The sequence below is a fragment of the Chanodichthys erythropterus genome, chromosome 7, assembly GCF_024489055.1.
Source record: "Chanodichthys erythropterus isolate Z2021 chromosome 7, ASM2448905v1, whole genome shotgun sequence".
NCBI lineage: Eukaryota > Metazoa > Chordata > Actinopteri > Cypriniformes > Xenocyprididae > Chanodichthys > Chanodichthys erythropterus.
Genome location: NC_090227.1, coordinates 43750690 through 43777091, shown reverse-complemented (window position 1 = coordinate 43777091; position 26402 = coordinate 43750690). Strand labels below are relative to the sequence as shown.

The 26402-nt window shown below is 34.8% G+C and overlaps 1 protein-coding gene across 16 annotated transcripts in view; it reads right to left on the bottom strand.

Annotated features, from left to right (window-relative positions):
* Positions 1–26402, bottom strand: part of celf6 (CUGBP Elav-like family member 6) — a 125096-nt gene that overhangs the window by 24869 nt on the left and 73825 nt on the right. For 9 of the 16 annotated variants that reach the window (XM_067389481.1, XM_067389486.1, XM_067389476.1 and 6 more), the window contains exons 3-5: positions 22951–22999; positions 8126–8254; positions 4316–4395 (exon numbers count right to left, since the gene is read on the bottom strand). In XM_067389481.1, the coding sequence (XP_067245582.1) occupies positions 4316–4395; positions 8126–8254; positions 22951–22999 (258 nt within the window). Of the gene's footprint in view, positions 1–4315; positions 4396–8125; positions 8255–16809; positions 16813–22950; positions 23000–26402 lie in introns of all 16 variants that reach the window. The other 7 variants (XM_067389482.1, XM_067389487.1, XM_067389477.1 and 4 more) reach the window with 2 other exon arrangements.

Sequence of the window (26402 nt, the reverse complement as noted above, 5' to 3'; positions counted from 1 at the left end):
CTGCCTGTGTGTTTGAGGTGAGAACATGTCCAGGTGACATTTCACACAAAAATCAAAAGGAATTATATTTTGCATAAATAAAAGGATAATTACTTTATTATTCTTTTTTGCATCAATATTGCACTATTTTCATATCAAATCAGCATATTGTTTCCCATAAAAACCCCCATCACTGTAGAGTGTCCAGATCTTTTACTTTTCAGTTGTTTTTGTTGTTGTAATTCTCATTATTCTCAACAGTGATTCATTAGTACATTGTAAAAAAATATTTTTCAAAAATTATTGCAGCATATTTTAAGAGGAAAATACTTTTTGAGTTTTTCTACTTAAAAATATCACATTTAATTCAATATTACATGCCATTTCATTGTAATTAATTGTGAAATTTACTATCAATTTCATCAATATTTTTCAGTGTAGTATATGATACTTTTTACAGTATTGAAGTAAAATATAAAATACATATTAAAATATATATTAAAATATTATGATATTACGTTAACTGGCGTAACTTAACAGTTATATATTATTGTTTGATTTATCAGATTACAATAATAAGACATTAAAGGAGTTTGTTTTTTATTGTCATGAAAATAATGCAAAATACAATTTCATATTTTTTGAGGTGAAATGTGATGTGCAAACAGAAAATATTGGTTACATGGATGGTCCCCTTTAGAGATTCTACTAACTACAAGTAACTACAGGTCTCATTAGAGTATAAGTAGACTGTTAGGTTAGGTTTCAGTTTAGTAGAATAGATTGACCTGTAGTTGCAAAGTTACTTGTATATTTAGTAGAATGTCTGTTGAGGAGCATCAAAATAAAGTGTATTTAAGCAGACAGTCTACTAAAACTCTGAGCGCTAGTTGACCTGTAGTTGCAAAGTTAATTATAGTCAATAATATGTCTGTTGGGAACCATCAAAATAAAGTATATTTAAGAAGACAGTTTACTAATACTCTAATGACTGCTAGTTGACTTTTAGTTGCAAAATTACTTGTAGTCAGTAGAATGTCTGTTGAAGAGCATCAAAATAAAGTGTATTTAAAAAGAAGACAGTTTACTAAAACTCTGAGAGGTAGTTGACCTGTAGTTGCAAAGTTACTTGTAGTCAATAGAATGTCTGTTGGGGATCATCAAAATAAAGTGTATTTAAGAAGACGGTTTACTAATACTCTAATGACTGCTATTTGACCTGTAGTTGGAAAGTTACTTGTAGTTAGTAGATTGTCTGTTAAGGAGCATGAAAATAAATTGTATTTAAGCAGACAGTCTACTAATACTCTAATGACTGCTAGTTGGCCTGTAGTTGCAAAGTTACTTGTAGTTAGTAGACTTTCTGTTGGGGGGGCATCAAAATAAAGTGTATTTAAGCAGACAGTCTACTAATACTCCAATGACTGCTAGTTGGCCAGTAGTTGCAAAGTTACTTGTAGTTAGTGGACTTTCTGTTGGGGGGCATCAAAATAAAGTGTACTTAAGCAGACAGTCTACTAATACTCTAATGACTGCTAGTTGGCCTGTAGTTGCAAAGTTACTTGTAGTTAGTAGACTTTCTGTTGGGGGACATCAAAATAAAGTGTACTTAAGCAGACAGTCTACTAATACTCTAATGACTGCTAGTTGACCTGTAGTTGCAAAGTTACTTGTAGTTAGTAGACTTTCTGTTGGGGGGCATCAAAATAAAGTGTACTTAAGCAGACAGTCTACTAATACTCTAATGACTGCTAGTTGGCCTGTAGTTGCAAAGTTACTTGTAGTTAGTAGACTTTCTGTTGGGGGGCATCAAAATAAAGTGTACTTAAGCAGACAGTCTACTAATACTCTAATGACTGCTAGTTGACCTGTAGTTGCAAAGTTACTTGTAGTTAGTGGACTTTCTGTTGGGGGGCATCAAAATAAAGTGTACTTAAGCAGAGAGTCTACTAATACTCTAATGACTGCTAGTTGGCCTGTAGTTGCAAAGTTACTTGTAGTTAGTGGACTTTCTGTTGGGGGGCATCAAAATAAAGTGTACTTAAGCAGAGAGTCTACTAATACTCTAATGACTGCTAGTTGGCCAGTAGTTGCATAGTTACTTGAAGTTAGTGGACTTTCTGTTGGGGGGCATCAAAATAAAGTGTACTTAAGCAGACAGTCTACTAATACTCTAATGACTGCTAGTTGGCCAGTAGTTGCAAAGTTACTTCTAGTTAGTGGACTTTCTGTTGGGGGGCATCAAAATAAAGTGTACTTAAGCAGACAGTCTACTAATACTCTAATGACTGCTAGTTGACCTGTAGTTGCAAAGTTACTTGTAGTTAGTGGACTTTCTGTTGGGGGGCATCAAAATAAAGTGTACTTAAGCAGAGAGTCTACTAATACTCTAATGACTGCTAGTTGGCCTGTAGTTGCAAAGTTACTTGTAGTTAGTCGACTTTCTGTTGGGGGTCATCAAAATAAAGTGTACTTAAGCAGACAGTCTACTAATACTCTAATGACTGCTAGTTGGCCAGTAGTTGCAAAGTTACTTCTAGTTAGTGGACTTTCTGTTGGGGGGCATCAAAATAAAGTGTACTTAAGCAGACAGTCTACTAATACTCTAATGACTGCTAGTTGGCCAGTAGTTGCAAAGTTACTTGTAGTTAGTAGACTTTCTGTTGGGGGACATCAAAATAAAGTGTACTTAAGCAGACAGTCTACTAATACTCTAATGACTGCTAGTGGACCTGTAGTTGCAAAGTTACTTGTAGTTAGTCGACTTTCTGTTGCGGGGCATCAAAATAAAGTGTACTTAAGCAGACAGTCTACTAATACTCTAATGACTGCTAGTTGGCCAGTAGTTGCAAAGTTACTTGTAGTTAGTAGACTTTCTGTTGGGGGGCATCAAAATAAAGTGTACTTAAGCAGAGAGTCTACTAATACTCTAATGACTGCTAGTTGGCCTGTAGTTGCAAAGTTACTTGTAGTTAGTCGACTTTCTGTTGGGGGACATCAAAATAAAGTGTATTTAAGCAGACAGTCTACTAATACTCCAATGACTGCTAGTTGGCCAGTAGTTGCAAAGTTACTTGTAGTTGGTGGACTTTCTGTTGGGGGGCATCAAAATAAAGTGTACTTAAGCAGACAGTCTACTAATACTCTAATGACTGCTAGTGGGCCTGTAGTTGCAAAGTTACTTGTAGTTAGTAGACTTTCTGTTGGGGGACATCAAAATAAAGTGTACTTAAGCAGACAGTCTACTAATACTCTAATGACTGCTAGTGGGCCTGTAGTTGCAAATTTACTTGTAGTCAGTAGAATATCTAAAGTGGTCCAGCGAAATAATGTTACCAAACTATCTTGTACAAACTACTTTTCTCAGTTATGATAGTTTAAGTGAATATTTCCATGATCAGCAAACACACTTCAGTCAGTCTGTTGACACTCAGTATTTCAGCAGAATCAGCTCAACACCTGAGACCAACACCTCAACGTCTCTGAGATCTCCAGACTCTTCTCAACTTAGACAAGTGAAATTCTCAGCTTTACCAGCCTGTCTGCTTTTCTGAACTCCAGCACTCCAAGACGGATGTGCAAAACTACATTTTAATTAAAATCAACTAGCCTGCGGTTTGTCTGAAAAACTAGTCAATCTTAAAGACAGATGGTTTATGGTGATCAGACACTAAACACAGCCCTTTAGCAGACCTCCTGCAGATTCTCAATAAAAACAGGAACACTGCTCATGGCAGCTGTGCTTCCATTCACCTATTTTTTGGGGGCAAATCACATAAAAAACGCTGGATGGAAATGTCAAGATGCGCATAAATTCTGAAAATGTGTACAAAAATGTATGTGCTCAATTTAGGTGGATATATTTGTATCCGATAAGAAGACATGCACATAAAGTACGATGAAAACACATTTACTGAATAAATCTTTCAAAACCTCATGTGACTTTGCCTCAGCAAGTCACATTGTGTTCCCAAACACCAGCATCTGAACACAAGAGAACATGACAGCGTTTATTGTGCTGTCATTATTTTATTTTGCGCCAATTTCCCAGAAAGTGACCATTTTGTTCTCTTGAAAACGTGGGATGGAAACAATGCTTTATTTGCAAATGTTTTATGCAATACGTACAGCACGAGCAGTGATGAATAAGAGGTTTTTATAAAGCAGACTGTGTTTAATACTGCAGCCAACTACCATGTTGAATATGATTCATATTACTGGCATGAACATCATTTAACTGGTTAATCAGAGATGAAACCTCTGCACAGTTGTAAGGAGATGACACGACTAGGAGCTGCTATAGCAGTGTGTGTGTGTGTGTGTGTGTGAGACTCACCGGCATCGTCTGTCCACCATGAAGACTGTTAATAGCAGCCTGGGCTTCTGCGTGACTGGAAAACTTCACAAAAGCACAGCCTGTCGAGAGAAAGAAATAGAGAGAGGTTCGTTAACTAGTCATTTTAACGATAAAATAATTCATTAGTACTGTATTCATGCTGTCTCTGCTGTGTCAGTAGAACAAACTAGTTGAAATACGGCCATATTAGTTCATGAAATAAATGCAATAAGCAAAAGAAAAATAACACTTTACAATAACAAGACTACTGTTCAAAATTTGGGGTCAGTAAGATTCTTATTATTTTAAAGAAATTAGTAGTCTAGGCTGGTATATAATAAACAATACAATCATACAGATAAATAAAGCAGTTCTGCTGATTCCACAGGAAGTGCAGCGTTTCCCTGTTGTGATTTGTGCTGGTTTTGTTTTGTTTGAAAAGACCAATTTTGAGTGAATTAGATGATTCATATAGGTTTACCCATCATGACGTCCTACAGACAGAGAGTTAGAGATTTACTACGGTAACAAACACTGAGATGGACCCAAAAACTTCCCATACATGTTAATAACTGTAATGACTAACGTAAATCGTTTTTGTGTTGTTGTTTTTTTTTTTTTTTGTATTTTAAGAATAAAATTTTCAGATTGTTTATGAAGTGAAAAAAAATATATATATATAAATATATATATACATACATAATTTTTAAAAAATATTTATTGTTTTAAAATGCAACATTATTTTTTAAAAATGTTACTATATATATATATATATATATATATATATATATATATATATATATATATATATATTTTAACAGAGGTTTTTTTCGTTTGTGAAGTCAAGCTATATACATATATATATTATATATATCTATATATATATATATATATATATATATATATATATATAAATTTAATGTCTATGTTTAAAAAGTGCACAATATATTTTTAAATGATTATATTATATATTATCATTTTTATTTTATATATAAATTATATATACGTACACACACATATATAATGTATATATAAGAAATTAAATTTAATATATTTTTAAAAATATTTATATTATATATTATATTATATTTTTAAATGCGTTCATTATGTATTATAAATTGTACTGTGTATAAAAAATGTACTGCATAAATATATATAATATATACACATATAAAGTAAAAAAAAAAAAAAAATCTATTAAAAGTTTTCCCCAGTGAGAATGTCATTAAAAATGTGTCATTAAAGTAATACTAAGTGAACCCACATACACACACACAGTAAGTCACATGCATTTGCTGTTGGATTCCACGCAAACTTCCTTGAAGGGAAGAAAGGAAAAAAGCAGAGAGGAAGGAGGAAAAACCGGTGTGTGATGAAACACTGATACGATCTCCTGCATCTCTCCTTCATTTTGAGGATTCAGCTGGTGCCTCTGAACACTTTAACCTTTCCACAGAGAATAACCGGAGCCGCTGAGGGAAACACAGCACAAACATCCATCTAACAAACCCTGCAATCATCAAACCTCCGTGACCCCAAAAGCCCAGCGCCCGGGCGACAATTCATCCGCTTGAAAACCAGAGAATGACTTTTATTTTCCACAAACAAGATGCATTAATGCCGGAGAGAATGACGAGGCTCTATGACACACTTTCAAAAGACAGAACAACACTTCAGAAGACCAGAAAAGCTTTAGACATGACAGCGCACTTTTGAGGATTTAAAATCTGATGGTTAGGGAACATGATTTGAGGAGAAACATTTGGACATAAATTCATGTGGGCAGAAGTGACGAGATCTTAACTAGAGTTGCTAAAGCTCCATTATTCAGGACAGAAATCCAGCCGAAATAGAAGTGAAAGCAGGAGAAACACGTCAGAAGAAGAAGATCATTTACAGCCAAAGACACAGGTGTAAACATGCCACACAAAAACCACTGCCTAAAGATAACAAATATCATAAAATACATCTTTTTAATATCTTAAATGTTTCACCAAGACAGCAATGAGATTAAACGGAGAGCAAATGGAGTCCTGAATTTTCCCAAGAGTAAAAGAAACTACCAAACTACCAGTGACTCTGAACATGAAACTGACACAACACCTGAACATCTAAATATTACAAACTTCATCTTTAAAGCGACTTTAAACCTTAAACTGAGAGAATTTAAAATGTAAATGCAAATGTAAATGTAAAACAAATTTGGTGTAGGGTTTACTTTTCATTAAGAAATTGCTAGTAAATTTTACAAGTAATTACAAACGACAAGCAACGCTATCTCCTTTATTTTGGGATATCATGAAATATTACACAAAATATTCATGGATAAATGCATCATAGTGGTCTTATAGGTACAGTAAACTTACAATCACTAATGAATGTTATTAGTTAAAGTTATTTATTGTTAAAAAGTGGTTCAATTTGTGGTTGATGTCACTTCACAATTCACAAATCTGAATTAATGCAATAAGTTATCTGTGTTTCAATGAATTCCTTTACAATACCTGTAGTATTCACATATATGCACCATATATTATACGGCATACGATACTTCAAGAAAAATAGGAAAGATCGATGAAATAAATAAGAGAGATTTACAGGTTTGCTTGTAGATACTCGAAAGTATCTACTTAAAAGATAGGCAGATATAAAGTGTGTTTACATGCATACAAATTATGATAAGGCAAGACGACAGCATGTAAGATAACTAATTATTAATAACTAATTATTAGTAATCCACTAATTCAATATATGCACATGTTTTGTGTGCATGTCCCAGACTATATATACAAATAAATAAATAAGATTTTTTAATGTTTTCAATAAGGCTGCATTTATTAAATCAAATGTACACTAAAAAATTGTGAGATATTATTATAATTTCAAATAGCTGTCTTCTATGTGAATATATAGTAAAATGTAATTTATTCCAGTGATTAAAGCTGAATTTATTTGATCAAGACAAAAAGCATGCACATCACCAGCAAAAATATGCTCAAAAATGGGTGCTGGACCAAAAAAATTAATATGAGATTAATTCATTAATATAAGACTCACACCGCTTATTTTTTGGAGCTTTGCTGTGCCTACTTTTTTTCCTGTTTTTCAATAAAAAATGCAGTAAAAATCATGAAATATTATTACAAATTAAAACAGCTGTTTTCTATGTGAATATATTGGAGAATGTAATTTATTTCTGTGATCAAAGCTGAATTTTCAGCATCATTACTCCAGTCTTCAGTGATCCTTCAGAAATCATTCTAATATGATGATTTGATGCTCAAGAAACATTTCTGATTATTATCAATGTTGAAAACAGTCAAATTTTTGTGGAAATTATGATTTTTCAAGATTCTTTGATGAATAGAAAGTTCAAAAGAACAGTATTTATTTGAAATAGAATCTTTTGTAATATTATAAATGTCTTTAATGCCACTTATGTTCAAATTAATGCACCCTTGATTAATAAAAGTAATCATACTAACCCCAAACTTTTGAACAGTAGTGAATTATAATAATATATTTTCTTCTGTTGGCCTTCTTTGTAATAAAGCTATGATGTAATTGAACATACATTAGTTGGAAAACAACAGAACATAGAACCAAAAATTACTGCTTTGATTAAAAGTCAGTCTCAGTATCCAGATAATGTTCACTTCTCCAACAGAAGACTGTTCAGTGCTGATTCGTATGGAAGCTTTTATAGCGAGCCGGTAATGTGTGTTTGCTACATGTGAACAAACTCAGAGAGTAAAGGAGGGGAATGAGAGCGTGAGAGAGGATGAGGCAGAGAGTTGTGTGGGTGCTGACCCTTACTGGCCCCATCAGGCCCCCGCAGCACGGTGCACTCCTCTATCTGCCCGAACGACTCAAACAGCCGCCGGACGTCGTCTTCGCTCTGCTGTTTTCCCAACATGCCCACAAACAGCTTCCGGTCTTCTGAGAGAGAGAGAGAGAGAGACAGACAGACAGACAGAGAGACAGAGAGAGAGACACGAATTACCTCACATTCACTCATACACACAGAGTTCATGAGATCCAGCGGGATCTCCAAGGAAAACCACGAGGGTTGAGGAGGAAAAAGATCAAAAATGTTTAGGAATTTGTTCTGGAAATATCAAGTAAGAAAAGACAAAAATGCAGTGACGAAACATACGCCACAGCACTGTTGCAGACATACGTTCATACACGTTCCTATCCATCAAACCCTCCGTCATAGCCACACGAGTCTGTTTTTACTGTACTCTCTGCCGCTTAATTGAATGTTCGAACAGCAGAAGCTCTTCAGCTGTGTGTTAATATCATAATCCTTTCATGCCAATGAAGGAGCTGGAGAGCGAGTAATCAATATTTCATGCCCTGTTAACTGTATTTTATGGTTTTGTCAGATCTTTTTGACACTGAACTCAGTAAAAACTTGCTGAAGACATCAAAAAGTTCAGAGGAAGAGAAAGTTCAAAAGTATAAAGGAGGATCATGAATTGCAGTTGTTATTCCCAGTTTTAGCTGTATACAAGTACATTATCGACTGTCTTTCCGATTGAAGACTGTTATTTGAACATGTCGAGCTTCATTCGCTCATCTAAACGCACCTGTATGCCCTCATTCATCAGTTCTCCCTCATCTCTTCAGGCTGACAGCTTGTATTCCCTCCACATTGAGTCTTACATAAGCTGTTTTAATGGAGCTTTGCGCTGGATGAGCCCCGGCTCATCATCTGTCTTCTGTACTGTACCAGAGCTTTACATTATGCATACGAGAGCTGTAGGATACAGCACTCATCCTGAGAGGAAGCGATCAGAGACGTGACATACTTATTCCACACCAGACAGACAGATACAACTGACGTTTAGCTGAGATACAACTGAGATAAAACTGAAATATGGCTGAGATACAAACTGAGATTTGGCTGAGAAACTACCAAGATTTAGCTGAGATACAACTGAGATTTAGTCAAGATACAACTGAGATTTAGCTAAATTACAACTGAGATATAGCTGAGATACAACTGAGATTTAGCTGAGATACAACTGAGATATAGCTGAGATTTAGCTGAGATACAAATGAGATATAGCTGAGATATAACTGAAATACAACAGAGATTTAGCTGAGATACAACTGAGATATAGCTGAGATTTAGCTGAGATACAACTGACGTTTAGCTGAGATACAACTGAGATAAAACTGAAATATGGCTAAGATACAAACTGAGATTTGGCTGAGAAACTACCAAGATTTAGCTGAGATACAACTGAGATTTAGCTGAAATACAACTGAGATTTAGCTGAGATACAACTGAGATTTAGCTGAAATACAACTGAGATTTAGCTGAGATACAACTGAGATTTAGCTGAGATACAACTGAGATTTAGCTGAGATACAACTGAGATTTAGCTGAGATATAACTGAGATTTAGCTGAGATACAACTGAGATTTAGCTGAGAAACAACTGAAATTTAGCTAAAATACAACTGAGATTTAGCTGAGATACAACTGAGATATAGCTGAGATACAACTGAGATTTAGCTGAGATACAACTGAGATATAGCTGAGATATAGCTGAGATACAACTGAGATATAGCTGAGATACAACTGAGATATAGCTGAGATACAACTGAGATTTAGCTGAGATACAACTGAGATATAGCTGAGATACAACTGAGATATAGCTGAGATACAACTGAGATATAGCTGAAATACAACTGAGATTTAGCTGAGATACAACTGAGATATAGCTGAGATACAACTGAGATTTAGCTGAGATACAACTGAGATATAGCTGAGATACAACTGAGATATAGCTGAGATACAACTGAGATTTAGCTGAGATACAACTGAGATATAGCTGAGATACAACTGAGATATAGCTGAGATACAACTGAGATATAGCTGAAATACAACTGAGATTTAGCTGAGATACAACTGAGATTTAGCTGAGATAAAAGTGAGATTTAGCTGAGATACAACTGACATTTGGCTGAGATACAACTGAGATATAGCTGAGATACAACTGAGATTTAGCTGAGATAAAACTGAGATATAGCTGAGATACAACTGAGATTTAGCTGAGATAAAACTGAGATATAGCTGAGAAACTACTGAGAATTAGCTGAGATACAACTGAGACTTAGCTAAGATAAAACTGAGATATAGCTGAGATACAAATGAGATTTAGCTGAGATACAACTGAGATTTAGCTGAGATATGGCTGAGATATAGTTGAGATACAACTGACACTGAGATACTTAGCTGAGATACAACTGAGATTTAGCTGAGATACAAGTGAGATTTAGCTGAGATACAACTGACATTTGGCTGAGATACAACTGAGACTTAGCTAAGATAAAACTGAGATTTAGCTGAGATACAACTGAGATTTAGCTGAGATACAACTGAGATTTAGCTGAGATATGGCTGAGATACAACTGAGATTTAGCTGAGATACAACTGAGATTTAGCTGAGATATGGCTGAGATACAACTGAGATTTAGCTGAGATACAACTGAGATTTAGCTGAGATATGGCTGAGATACAACTGAGATTTAGCTGAGATACAACTGAGATTTAGCTGAGATATGGCTGAGATACAACTGAGATTTAGCTGAGATACAACTGAGATTTAGCTGAGATACAACTGAGATTTAGCTGAGATATGGCTGAGATACAACTGAGATTTAGCTGAGATACAACTGAGATTTAGCTGAGATACAACTGAGATGCAGCTGAGATATAGCTGAGATACAACTGAGATTTAGCTGAGATACAACTGAGATGCAGCTGAGATATAGCTGAGATACAACTGTTTTCAGCATTGATATTGAATAATCATAAATGTTTCTTGAGCAGCAAATCATCATATTAGAATGATTTCTGAAGGATCATGTGGCACTGAAGACTGGAGTAATGATGCTGAAAATTCAGCTTTGATCAAAGGAATAAATTACAGTTAAAAATATTTTCACAGAAAACAATCTTTTAAATTGTAATAATATTTCACAATTTTTACTGTATTTTTTGAATAAATGCGGCCTTGATGAGCAGAAGAGACTTCTTTCAAAAACATTAACAAACTTTCTACCGGTAGAGCTAAAAGTCGTCATTAAACAGCTCATAAGACAATAACAATTTTCTTGATCTCTGAAGAAGTCTGATGTACGAGTCTATGTAGAAATACTGTAAAGATTCACCTCAGATCATTGACTGCTTCATGATAATGACATCACAAACATGATGATTACATTAGATCTGACAACACACAACCATTTCAAATGCAAACGGCTTAGCCAATCAACACAGACGTTTATATAAAGAAGTCTTAAAGGCACAGTAGCACAAACAGACTGTGAGATCGTAAGGACCAGAAAAGCTTGAAATTATGCAAAGAACATTATGAATGGCCCTAAAGGGAAAAATAAAAAGCATTTAAAGTTTAATACAGCAGTGTTACATCATGAATGTATGTATATTATAATCTGTTTGACTGTAAACCCGCATATAGCAGTAAGACCCAGTCTGTCTCGTTATCCGTGTGCTCTAGGGGCCCGCGGCTCCGCACACATCAGGGGCTACTCGTGTCAGCTTTACAAGCCTAATTAACAAGCCATAAGCGCAATAATGAACGTTTCCGACATGTTAGTCTACGCTGAGAAAAATGAAATTACCCACAGAGGATGCTGGAAGTTTCCTGAGGGACGGATGGGAGAGAAATTGAATTTACAGTCCGTTATCTTTTCATTCCCGGACCTATGAGTTATATTCGTCATCTCTGCGTCCGCGGCACGCTCGCACACACCTACAGGAGATGGATCACTATTAATTAGCTTTTACGCCTGAACTGAGCTGCACTTTAGAGATCCTCCAGCCGACGCTTGGCTGCAAAAAGTGGCATAATAACCCCCTAAAGAGGCTTCAGAGCAGCGGATGCAGATCTCAGACAGGCAGTAAAGACCCTGAGGGACATGATGTCACTTCACCTCTGTCTGCCACCATCAATATACCTGCAGATCTGAGGACAAATGATCTGAAAAAAAGGTGATTATGAACAGCCAAACAGTTAGTGGTGAGAAATTATACATGCAGCCTATTATTATAGTTATTTTTGATGCAATATAAACAAATGTAACCTGAAAATAGTGTATACACTGAATAGAAGACACACACCATTGCTGCGTATGTGATGTGTGTTTGTTTTTACAAACTGACAGATGAGTCATAATCAGTTTGAATCACTGAACCTGGAACAAGTTTGTAAACAAGACATGTGACCCGACCCCATCAAAGAGGAAATGTTCTCAGAACTCTAGCTAACGTTATTCTCTCAACGTTATGAGTAAACGTTCTTCCTGTAACTTTAATGGAATGTTTGTTCAAAGTTATCTGGTCTTTAATAATATTCTCCAAATGTTGGCATAAAAATCATTTATTAGTGCTGTCAAATCGATTAATCATGATTAATCACATCTAACATAAAAGTTTGTAAATACACGGCTCAAAAAAATTAAAGGAACACTTTTTCAATCAGAGAATGGCATCAAGTCCGTTAAACTCCTGGGATATTGATCTGGTCAGTTCAGTAGCAGAGGGGGTTGTTAATCAGTTTCAGCTGCTTTGGTGTTAATGAAATGAACAACAGGTGCACTAGATGGGCAACAATGAGACAACCCCAACTCATCTTTTCTGACTGTTTTTCACTAGTTTTGCATTTGGCTAGGGTCAGTGTCACTACTGGTAGCATGAGGAGATACCTGGACCCTACAGAGGTTGCACAGGCAGTCCAACTCCTCCGGGATGGCACATCAGTACGTGCCATTGCCAGAAGTTTTGCTGTGTCTCCCAGCACAGTCTCAAGAGCATGGAGGAGATTCCAGGAGATAGGCAGTTACCCTAGGAGAGCTGGACAGGGCCGTAGAAGGTCCTTAACCCATCAGCAGGACCGGTGTCAGCTCCTTTGTACAAGGAGGAACAGGATGAGCCCTACAAAATGACCTCCAGCAGGCCACTGCTGTGAATGTCTCTGACCAAACAATCAGAAACAGACTTCATGAGGGTGGCCTGAGGGCCCGAAGTGCTCTATTGGGCCCTGTGCTCAAAGCCCGGCACCGTGGAGCTCGATTGGCATTTGCCATTGAACGACAGAATTGGCAAGTCCGCCACTGGCGCCCTGTGCTTTTCACAAAATGTTATGCTGCCTGTAACATCGTTTAGCATGGCCGGTTTGGTGGTGGGTCAGTGATGTTCTGGGGAGGCATATCCATGGGGGGGCGCACAGACCTCTACAGGCTAGACAATGGCACCCTGACTGCCATTAGGTATCGGGATGAAATCCTTGGACCCATTGTCAGACCCTACGCTGTTGCAGTGGGTCCTGGGTTCCTCCTGGTGCACAACAATGCCCGGCCTCATGTGGCGAGAGTATGCAGGCAGTTCCTGGAAGATGAAGGAATTGATACCATTGAATGGCCCCCACACTCGCCTGACCTAAATCCAATACAACACCTCTGGTACTTCATGTTTCGGTCCATCTGACGCCGTAAGGTTGCACCTCAGACTGTCAAGGAGGTCAGTGATGCCCTGGTCCAGATCTAGGAGGAAATACCCCAGGGCACCATCCGTCATCTCATTAGGAGCTTTCCCTGATGTTGTCAGACATGCATACAAGCACGTGGGGGCCATACAAACTACTGAGTACCACTTTGAGTTGCTGCAATGAAACTTCAGCAAAACTAGCCTGCTGCATCATTTTTTCACTTTGATTTTCAGGGTGTCTTTGAATTCAGTCCTCTGTAGGTTGATCATTTTAATTTTAAATTTTTTGAGCAGTGTATATATGTGTGCATACTGTATATCGGTGTTAATCTTGCTGACAAATATTTTTTGTGATCATCTTCATCAACAACATTTTTTTAACTGACAAAAATGAGACGATAACTAAATAAAAAACAGTTTTGAACGTCAAAAACTATGAGGAAAATCTATTGACATTTTCGTCAACGAATAAAAACGCACGAGTACATGTCTTTTCACGCTTGAACGGACAAATACACAAAAAAAATGTCAAAATGTCAGTTTTGGTGAGTATTCATGCAAACACAGTCGGTTATGTGTTAAGTGAATTTAAACAGTTGGGAGAATATCAGATGTGTATCAGTGTATTGGATCCGTGCATTCGGTCTTAAAGTGACAGTAGCCTAATAAACCTGCAGCTCATTAATGTTAATCAAACAACAGCAGAAAAAGATAAAATCACTCAATGTTCTTGACTGAATAACTTTAATAGCTTAATAGGATTAAGCTATATTTGATTTATACAAATAAATATGTCTGCTTGAAAGAATGATGATTCTATGCAAGTTGATATAAAGCGTGAATATGTCATTAATTGAAAAGAAGACCACGTTTATGAGTGGTTTTATTTAATTTTAAGATAAATGAAGACATGTTATATGTCACAGCAGTTAAATCTGAGTCTGTATTTCATGTCCAAACATTAATATCATTCATATTAACATTAAAAAAACTGGATGTTTTGAACATTAATTTTCATAACTTAATGGGAACATTCTCAGAACATATTTTTGTTAGCTGGGTCCTTACTAGTACTATCAGTGATCAAACTCAAAATCTCTCAGCAACAGCTCACTGAATGTTAACAATAAATCATAAGATCGAAACAAACAAATGAAACTAACCAACCCAAACATGGACTGAAATCTGAAAGTTTGCTGGACCCTTCAAGAGTCAAATATCCACTCGTCTCTCATCACTGTCCGTCTCTCTGCGTGTGTCGTGTCTTTCTGCAGAGGAAATGGTCTGGAAAATAAGAACCTGTCAGTGACCGCGTCCAACAGATGACGAGCGGACCGGCCTCTTAATGTGAACGCAGAAAAAAGATATAAAGACAACTAAAGAGTGATCAAAACACCACTGACATCTGACAGCCGCCCGCCTGAGAGTCTTATCATTGCAGAGAAATGAATGGATGCACAAACACCATCAGCAGACCAGATTAATGCTGCTCCCTTCAGGATGAGGAACGAGTGCTGATGTCTGAAGAGATGAAGGATGTTCACGCTGCTCTTTTCTGAGTTTGAAACAACATGAGGACGAGATGACAGAACGTACATTTTCAGTTTTCTCTCCCTCCTTTTAGGGGTGTAACAATACACTCATGTCACAATTTGATTCGAAACACAATACTGATTTCATGATACTTTAAACAAAGCCAAAATAGAGTTAAATAGTTAACAAAAGCACTGTTCATTACAAAGCTAAATTTGGTATTAAATTACAGATTATGTTTGGTGACACCAGAATAGAAATATTCATGATTCTGCTTAGCTAAAAATACAGAATTATGATAGACATATATATGCACTGTGTCCCTTACTACATACACTTAAAAAGTTTTAAATATTGTATTTTATTAAATCCTGTGTTTTAGTTTATTAATAATAATTAATAAACATGGAGGCTGAAATGTGTGACCTTCTGGGTTTACCATTTGATGCTAAATTAAATTTGTCTAAACATTCTTTTTGGGTAAACTATACACAATACATACACTACTGATCAAAAGTTTGGAATAATTCAGATTTTATAATGTTTTTTTAAAGAAGTCTTCACCTCACTAAGGCTGCAAAAATACAGTAAAAACAGTGAAATATTATTACTATTTAATATAGATGTTTTCTATGTGAATATATAGTAATATTTAATTTATTCCTGTGATCAAAGCTGAATTTATTTGAATAAAAATACAGTAAAAATCACAAAATATTATTACAATTTAAAATAGCTGTTTTCTATGTAAATATTTAGTAAAATGTAATTTATTCCTGTGATCAAAGCTGAATTTATTTAATTAAAAATATAGTAAACAATCATGAAATATTATTACAATTTAAAATAGCTGTTTTCTATGTGAATATATAGTAAAATGTAATTTATTCCTGTGATCAAAGCTGAAATTATTTGAATAAAAATACAGTAAAAATCACAAAATATTATTAGTTTAAAACAGCTGTTTTCTATGTATATACTGTAAAATGTAATTTATTCCTGTGATCAAAACTGAATTTATTTGAATACAAAATGCAGTAAAAATCACAAAATATTATTACAATGTAAAACAGCTGTTTTCTATGTGAAAATATAGTAAAGTGTAATTTATTCCTGTGATCAAAGCTGAATATTCAGCATCATTACTCCAGTCTTCAGTGTCACATGATCCTTCAGAAATCATTCTAATATGATGATTTGCTGCTCAAGAAACATTTATGATTATTATCAATATTGAAAACAGTTGTGCTGCACTTATTGTTAACTGAAATAATATTTCACAATATTTCTGTTTATTTCTCTGCATTTTTTCATCACATAAATGCAGCCTTGGTGAGCAGAAGAGACTTCTTTCAAAGACTTTAGTTTAATTAAAAACTTTTAGCCTGTTGCATTTTTGTATTGTTATATATTACGATAATATATTGTTACACCACTACCTCATTCCATTGCAAATATGTCATTCCACCAAAAAGTGAGAATTTGGTGGCTCATATGTTATTTTCTACAGAAACACACACAAATTTGGCACAGACTGAAGTTTGGAAATAATAACAGAAGAAAACTGACAGACAGCTGCTGCAGATGATAAAAGCTTTGTGCCGAGGGGCTGCAGTGTGTGTGTGTGTGTGTGTGTCTGTTAACACACACACACACACAAATACACACACATATACAAACCTTCTATTTCTTCTCTGCTTGTCTCTTCTCTAGCGTATTCCTAATCTAGTTGTCTTATAACTGGCACAAATATTGTTGGCTCTTTGATGAATAGCTTTTGTTCCCCCTTTGTAAGTCACGTTGGATAAAAGCTTCTACTAAAAGCATAAATGTAGATGTAAATAAAACAGCCCAGCATGTTGGGTAAAAAACATTTAAGCCGGGTCAAAACAACCCAGCGCAGGGTTGACAAAATGACCCAAACTGGGTGTTTTTTAATGCAGTGTTTTGCTATATACTTAAAGTATGTACTTCTCCATCATCATACAGTACAAGAGTGACTTTCTCTCATCTTGAGCCTCATTTGCATATTGAGTGGAGCAGAAATCTGATTGAGTGGCAACATGCCCACGACAGCCAATCCAGAACGGCCTACAGGTTTGTTTTTCCCAGCAGCCTCGGCGTGCCGTTAGTGTCTGTCAATCATTGATTCTAACAGAGCAGACAGAAAAGGGCCGTAAAGGACAGACGTCAGAACATGAAAGAATATTAAATACTGAAGTCAACTAGTTCTCAGTCCTGCTGTCACACTTGAGCTCAGCGCTCACGATAAACACAGCACTGAACAATCAGGAGATTTCCAAATATTCACAACAGAAATAATGGAATAAAAGAAGACTGAGAACTGATATTAAAGGAATATTCTGACGGCATCATGACACGCTAAATACCTCAGAGAATCACTCTTGGTTTGTAAAAGCGAACGGTAAACATTAACTATAGTGCACTTACAGTCGAGGTCTATGGGTTAAAATCTACTGGAGGGTCTAAAAGTATTTTAGAAATCTAAAAGGTTTTAAAACAATTGACATTTTTTAACAAGTTTTTGTTAATAAACTGACAAATATCTCTTTATATATAAAAAAATCCTTTGATTTAATATGACAGCTGTAAGAAAATAATTTGAATTAACATTCTATTCTATACCATTCTATTCTATTCTATTCTGTTCTGTTCCATTATATTCCATTCCATTCTATTTTCCATTCCATTCTACTCTATTCCATTCCATTATATTCTATTCCATTTGTTTCTACTCCATTCTATTCCATTCCATTCTATTCTACTCTATTCCATTCTGTTCTATTCTACTCTATTCCATTCTGTTCTATTCCATTCTATTCTACTATACTCCATCCCATTCCACTCTACCCTACTCTATTCCATTCTGTTCTGTTCTATTCTATTCTATTTTATTCCATTCTATTCTTTTCCATTCCATTCTATTCCATTATATTCTATTCCATTCTACTCTACTCTTTTCCATTCTACTCTACTCTATTCCATTCTGTTCCATTCTATTCTACTCCACTCCATTATATTCTGTTATATTCCATTCCATTCTATTCTATTATATTCTATTCCATTCTATTCTACTTTACTCTACTCTATTCCATTCTATTCTATTCTGTTCTGTACTATTCTATTCTATTTTATTCTATTCTATTTTATGGTGAATTATTTTATTTCCTCCATATAAAACTGCTTTGTGTTCTGCAAAAAATAAAAATAAACAATACATAATATTAAATAATAAATAACAAATGGAATTATCCTTAAAAACCCTGTTTATATGAAACAAATTCCATATACAGATTGGAAACCAAAGTTATTATTATAATATTAAATAATTATATTTATAACTTAATTTTATATAAAATATATTACTCATTCATGTATTTATTTATATTTAGCAAAAACAAGTTTTATTCTATTCCATATAGTTTCAAACAAACTATGTAGAATAGAATAGAATAATAAGGTCATTCAAATTACATATTAAATAAAATAAACTTGTTTTCTAAACAAAGAGACACTTTGTCAGTTTATTTCTTACTGATTATAGTCATAAAACATGAAATTAATGCAAAGTAACTGAACGGACATAATCAGATCTTCACGCAGAAACAAAGCTGAAGTTTTCCAGGCTTCATTTTTTAACCTGTTCCTGACACGACTGAACAAAGATCAGGATGAGCTCCAGTGTACACAGCTTCAGTCTGACACACCTGAAATAAGTCACGTTATATTTGAATTAATCAAACGAAGCTCAAACTACCCAGAGTTCTATGCAAACACCCAAGGACATTTGCACCTCGTCGGATGAGAGTCTCGTCGTAACGTCTTGATGAAACTCCGCTGACCCGCAGATCACATTAATCACTCATACCTACTGACACACACGAGTCACAGACACGCGCCCTCATCACGGGACGAGGACGTGTGTTTGAAAACCTTGTTGGCACATCGCTCATCGTTCTAGGTTTTAAATATTTGTCTTTGATTTCGGCTCATTAAAACCACAAGAGCCTCATTAATTCAAATATTTAGTCAATTAAAGTCTGAATCCTGTATAAATTAGGGAAATAAAACAGCCTGAAATAAAGCAGGGCAGTCCAAACGGGTTAAAGCATTTCCTCTCCCTACAATAAACACTTAGTTCATCCAGAAATCAAACTTCTGGCATCGTTTATGTTATTTTCCAAGCTGCTCTTTTACAATATCATGGACGTGGAAGGACATCAGCCAATTACATTTGCCACAAGAGATTTTTGTATATTTTTTTTCTTTTTTATTTGTATCAATTTCAAATGTGTTTCTAAGTACGTCTATGGGTAAAATGTGCTGGACGCTCTAAAGTAAAACAAAATATTCAGCTAAAGTTAAAACAACTGGGTAGTTTGTTCAAAATCTGACAAAAATATTTATTTAAAAATGTGTATTTATTTAATTTGAATGACTATTCTATTCTATTCTATAATTATTTTATAATAAATTATTTAACTTATTTATTTAGAATATTTTTTTCCATATAAAACTGTTGTGAAAAAAAATTATTCAGACATTTTTTATATTTTTGATATATTTTTACTAGTGGGTGCAAGACACTATAGTTAATTTATGTAAGTGTGGATAGCAAATATATAAAATTAAATAATACATTTTTATTATCCTTAAAGCACTGTTTACATGAAGCAAACAGATTGGAAACACAAAAATACATCATTATATGTATTGTTGTGTTTCCAAGCAAATTATTGATAGTATATTATCATGAGCTCAGATGAGCTCACAAAGAGTCGGGTCTCCTCCATCATTGACTGAAAACTGGACAAGTACTGGACTGCTGTTGTTCACTGGTATGAGACAAATGAAGTGTGAGTTGTGTGAAAACTCAGAGTGTCACGCGCTGCCCACAACATGTCAGAACACATTCACTCAGGACAAATAAAGAGCCAACGAGACACAACAGCAATGAAGCCAGCAGAGCACTAAAAATACAGCAACAGCGTTCGCTTACTAGTGTGTCACACACACACTGTCTTCATTTCACAGACTTTACCGAACAAAACCAAGATGCAAACTGCTCAACCTGATGATAACTCATCCAGAAATGTTCTCTAATAATGGATTAAAATGTTAAAATGTATGCATGTAAATACTGCTGTTTATTATTATTATTTTTACAGTGTGAAATGATGCTTTGCTTATTTACAAAATAGATTATTACTTTATTTTAACTATTTAATTTTAAATTTACACTACTGATGGGTTGGAAAGATTTAATGTTTTTAAAATGTTTAATGTTTTTAAAAAAGTCTTTTCTGCCCACCAAAACTGTATTTATTTAATCTAAAATACTGTAAAAATATGAAATAATTTTACAATGTAAAACAGCTGTTTTCTATGTAAATTTATAGTAAAGTGTAATTTATTCCTTTGATCAAAGCTGAATTTTCAGCATCATTACTCCAGTCTTCAGTGTCACATGATCCTTCAGAAATCATTCTGATATGATGATTTGCTGCTTAAGAAACATTTATGATTATTATCAATGTTGAAAACAATTGTGCTGCTTCAGATATTAAAAACAGACGTGTGTGTGTGTGTGTGTGTGTGTGTAGGCGGCCGAATATTCTCAGTTAAGATCTGATACACACGCAGTAGGGCTATCCTTAATGGTTTATAAGTTGTTGTTAAAAATCAATTTCCCTATGGAGAAAATGAATAGAGTTTTTACTTCCAGAACCCGACTGTTGTGCTCTATTAAATTCTTTAATATAAAATGCACTCCAAAAGATCACTAGTGAAAATGATTCTAATTTGCAAATAATGTTATTTTTTGTATCATTTTGAATGAAGTTGAAAAACAAAGAGAATATCTCAGTGTTTAGTGTGTCTCTGGAGCTTCATGAACTAAACCTGACGATCAGAGATGATCCAAAGCTTTAAAGGAAGAAAACACTCATTTACTAAGTCACCTATATAGAAATAAAGCACAATCTGAAAGATATGAAATCTTTAAATGCTTAAATCTGTCCCTGAAGTATTATTTAGTTTTTCTATTGTATATTTTCAGCCAACAGCATGACTTTTCATCTAGAAATATCACACCTATCACAGTAAAACAAGACCCATCCTTAATTTTCCCTTCAAATTTTAGAGGAAACGAATGAATTATGACAATAAAAGAAACCATGTTTAACCTCATACACACACATCTCATAGAAACTGATCACTGTGAAGAGAATTTAAATATGAATCTGATTCATTCACTTTAAAATGAATGAATGATAATAATCATAAATGTTTCTTGAGCAGCAAATCATCATATTAGAATGATTTCTGAAGGATCATGTGACACTGAACACTGGAGTAATGATGCTGAAAATTCAAATTTAAAATTCAAAATTACACTTTACTATATATTCACATAGAAAACAGCTTTTTTACATTGTAATAGTATTTTTAGATTTTTACTGTATTTTTAATCAAATAAATTCAGCTTTGATCACAGGAATAAATTATATTTTACTAGATATTTACACAGAAAACAGCTGTTTTACATTGTAATAATATTTTTAGATTTTTACTGTATTTTTAATCAAATAAATTCAGCTTTGATCACAGAAATACATTATATTTTACTATATATTCACATAGAAAACAGCTGTTTTACATTGTAATAATATTTTTAGATTTTTACTGTATTTTTAATCCAATAAATTCAGATTTGATCACAGGAATAAATTATATTTTACTATATATTCACATAGAAAACAGCTGTTTTACATTGTAATAATATTTTTAGATTTTTACTGTATTTTTAATCAAATAAATTCAGCTTTGATCACAGAAATACATTATATTTTACTATATATTCACACAGAAAACAGCTGTTTTACATTATAATAATATTTTTAGATTTTTACTGTATTATTAATCCAATAAATTCAGATTTGATCACAGGAATAAATTGCACTTTACTATATATTCACATAGAAAACGGTTATTTTAAATTGAAATAATATTTCACAATTTTTACACTATTTGTGATCAAATAAACGCAGAAGAGACTTTTAAATACAGTGGGGTCCAAAAGTCTGAGAATAACACAAAATCAAATTGTAATTTAAAATGTTTTAATGTGATCAATGTCAATACTTACAAAGAATGATTTTATATCTTTCAGATTGAGCTTTAATCTTGTCAGTCACCAGCGCTGACCAACAAAACCGACAGTGAAGCTACAAACAAACTCACAGAACCGCAGCTGCAGGTCAAACACAGATGCGGCTACAAACATACGGCAAGTCCTTTCAGGACAACCAGGTGTTTGAATCCAGCCGTACGACCGTGACATCACCTGCAGCTTTAACGGCACACGAGCGGATCGTTATTACAGCGGGAACCTACGGCTCCTTTGATCTCAGCCGAGTCACGGCGAACCACGACGGCCTGGATGGCCCAAACAGATGGCGAGTCAATGGAGGCAAGTGACCTAAATTAACGGCCACTCCGACATGGAGTCACTCGCCCTGTGTGTGTGTGTGAGAGAGAGAAAGAAGGTTAATTACCTCCTCGTCCTTCACTGTCGGCCGGTTTCACCTGGATGGGCCGGTTCATCTGAATAAGAAAGAGAGAGAGTTGTTAGAACAGCGTGTCTGTGTCTGTGTGTGTATGTGTGTGTGTAAGAGCATGTTGGTGCCTTTAGAGTCACAAGAGTATTAGATAAATTAACAAACACATTGAGAAATCACACTGCTTCACAAACGAGGGTCAATTCAACGCTGGATTTACTCAAAAGATGAACATGACGGCACATGCTAGTGGATGAGTTGAATCAACTCCACAGCAACTACATCAATTTATCCACTAACCATTCAGAAACGTCTAAAAGTTGTAACTTCTTCCTGAGTCTCTCCATCAGTGTCGACTCCGGTTTGAACAATGTAAGGCTGAACACTTTCCTCATTTTGGCTGCGTGAGATTCTCCAGCTTTGTTGTGGTTGAGCTGTTAAAGCTCCGCCCTCTTCTGGAGCAGCAGCTCATTTGCATTTAAAGGGACACACACAAAAACGGCGTGTTTTTGCTCAAATTTGACAAGCTATAATAAATGATCTGTGGGGTATTTTGAGATGAAACTTCACACACACATTCTGGAGACACCAGAGACTTATATTGCATCTTGTGAAATGGATGTTATAGGTCCCCTTAAAAAAGCAATGATCTCCAGAGACATGTGCTAATGCCCAACCACACTACAAGCATTAGAGATATTAAATCAATTGAAAAATCAATCAATCAAACATAAATCACCCGACCGTCGACGTTGAAATGTGGGTAAAATAAGGTCAGTTGTTGTATCAACACTGAAAAAACATTAATGTTGAAAAAATGTGAATAAAATATCAACGTTAAAATATGAACAAGATCTGTATGAAAAATAAAATGTTGCAAATATCAATGTTTGCAAAATGTAAACTAAATTCAACAGCGAACGATCTATGATGTTTATGTGTCTGTGAATGATCCAAAAATAATCAAATAATAATTAAAATAATGCACACTTTTGTATAACATAATATTTTGCACAAACATTAACACAGGTGAATAATGGCAGGGTAATAAGAAATAAATATTCAATTAAATTCACATTTATTTGTACAGCACTTTTCACGATACATATCGTTTCAAAGCAGCTTTACAGAGAATGCATGTCAACATTACAATTTAGAGAATGCAGTTAGCAAATAATGTAATAATTTAGGCAATTTAATTTACAATCACTGTTTGCAGTTTAACTGAAGTTATGAGCTCCTGGAGATAATGTATTACATATTAACAATAATTAGGATATACAGAAATTTGGGAATGTGCATGTTGATCCAGATGATTGCGTCATCTGAAGTCCTCGCAGGATATAAGAATATTTATAAGAAATAAATAGGAGGATATCCACTTTGATTATCACAAACTAAAAATAAAAAGAAAATTTACTAAATGCTAAATACTAAAGCCTCAAAAGTAGGAAAACTTAATAAATGTTGACAGATTTATGAATGGAAAAAAAATCAAACATTGTTGATAAAAAATTCACTATAGCCAAATTTTCTCAAAAGTAAATGTATTCTTTTATGGATGTTTAGATGTTTTCGATGTTTAGAGTTTGAGTTTTGGCTGTGTGTGTCAGCTGGATCTGATCTGGTTTTGCTGGTGAAGGCGCAGCTGAACAAAGCGATGTGTGTGTCAGTGTTCGGGTCAGACTGAGACCCGAGAGACGTTCTCTCTTCATTCTGATTTGTTCAGTCTCAGGTCTCCAAACTTGTTTGATTGGTTGTAAAGCTCCAGAGCTGCGGCCCGTTAAAATCCTCCGAGTCGCGGCGGCAACAGGAGTCATTAAGCAGCACAGGGTACACCGGGAGTTGCTAAGCAACCGGGCAGATCGGGTCGGCAGCCTGTTGGTCTACGGGCGAATTGGCACGCGCCTTTTTTCTCTTGCACCATTTTCCACCATTTTTTTCCATGGTGTGTCCAATGAGGTTAAAGGAAAAACTCCAATTATTCACCAGAACCCCCGAATGAAACCGTCCCCCCACCTCCGTCCCACTTTAATGTCCTCTTTTACTCAGTTTGACAAAAAGTTTTGTGCCATCACTGAGTGCCGCCGGCCAGATACACCTTACACACACACCTGGATACGGCCCACAAGAACAAACCCACCTACATCATGGACCACACCTGAAAAAAGAGAAAACTCCATTGAAACCACTTCAATATCTCAAATGATTTTCCCAGAAAGCAATGAGGATTCTGTTTGCGTCTCCAGCCTCCAAGATGTTTCTCTAATTTTATGACCGAATAAAATAAAAATATTTACTAATTTTGACTCTTACATAAAATAAAAACATGAATAATAGATGATGACAACATTTATAGATGAAAATGAAACATAACTGCATATACTGAGCTAAATGCCTTAGATGTTTTATATAAAGCTAACTATAATAACTTAAATCCTTAAAATCCTAAAATAAAAAGTTCTGCATTTTAGAATTTTAGGAGGAAAAATAATTATTATTAACACTCAGAGGTCGGTGGTCATGCTGGCAATACCATCTTGGTTTTTTTCTTACCAGTACGAAAGAGACTAAAAATACTCCGGCAATTTTGGACGTACAAATAAGAGTTACATATTTTTAAAATCTGTGGAATGTCTACTTTTATTTGTATACACTCACATTAAAAACAAAATGTTGTGCTTTTTGCAAAATAAAGAAAACTAACATGATGCGTGATCTGTCGTGTCCCTCCGAACAAAGTCCATTCTGATAGTTCTCAGAAAAAGAACTAACTTAGTGAATACTAATGACACAAACATGAGACATATGTCTAAAGAAACGTTGAAATGTCAGGTTTTAAATCATGTAAGTCAAATCGAAAACTAATATTCTCTGTTTATGTAATCTGTTTGAAGAGAGAGATATCAGTCGTCGCGAGTCACCTCATTATCCGCTAATGCGGCCACACCCACGGAGCGCGAGCACTATTCAGATGCAAATTCTGAGGCGATTAATGCAACAGAGACTGAACGCCCACATCAGCTCGCAAAAATGCATCAAGCGTTGTCAGATTCATGTTCATCGTTTTGAGATGCAGTAAGGAACAATTCTAGAAGAATGCACCTCAGAGGAAGAGCACTTTCAATTTAATTTTGATCAAGGATCAACTTGATCAATGATTATGAATGTTAAGTTTTATTCTTAAGTTCTTTATTCTAATAGTGATATGATGTTTTTGAATGTTAGACGACAAAAAGACAATTTAAATATGAATTCTGCATGTTCTGTGTGTCTCTGTATGAATGGCACAGATGCCTGTTTCGTTTACTACTTTAATACTGAAATAAATACTGAAATAAAATGTGTTGGCAACGTATTAAACTGCACATTAACATTTAGGCTCTATAATATAATAAATATAATACATAAAACATCAGAGGTAATATGAATGTTTAGACAATTTCTTT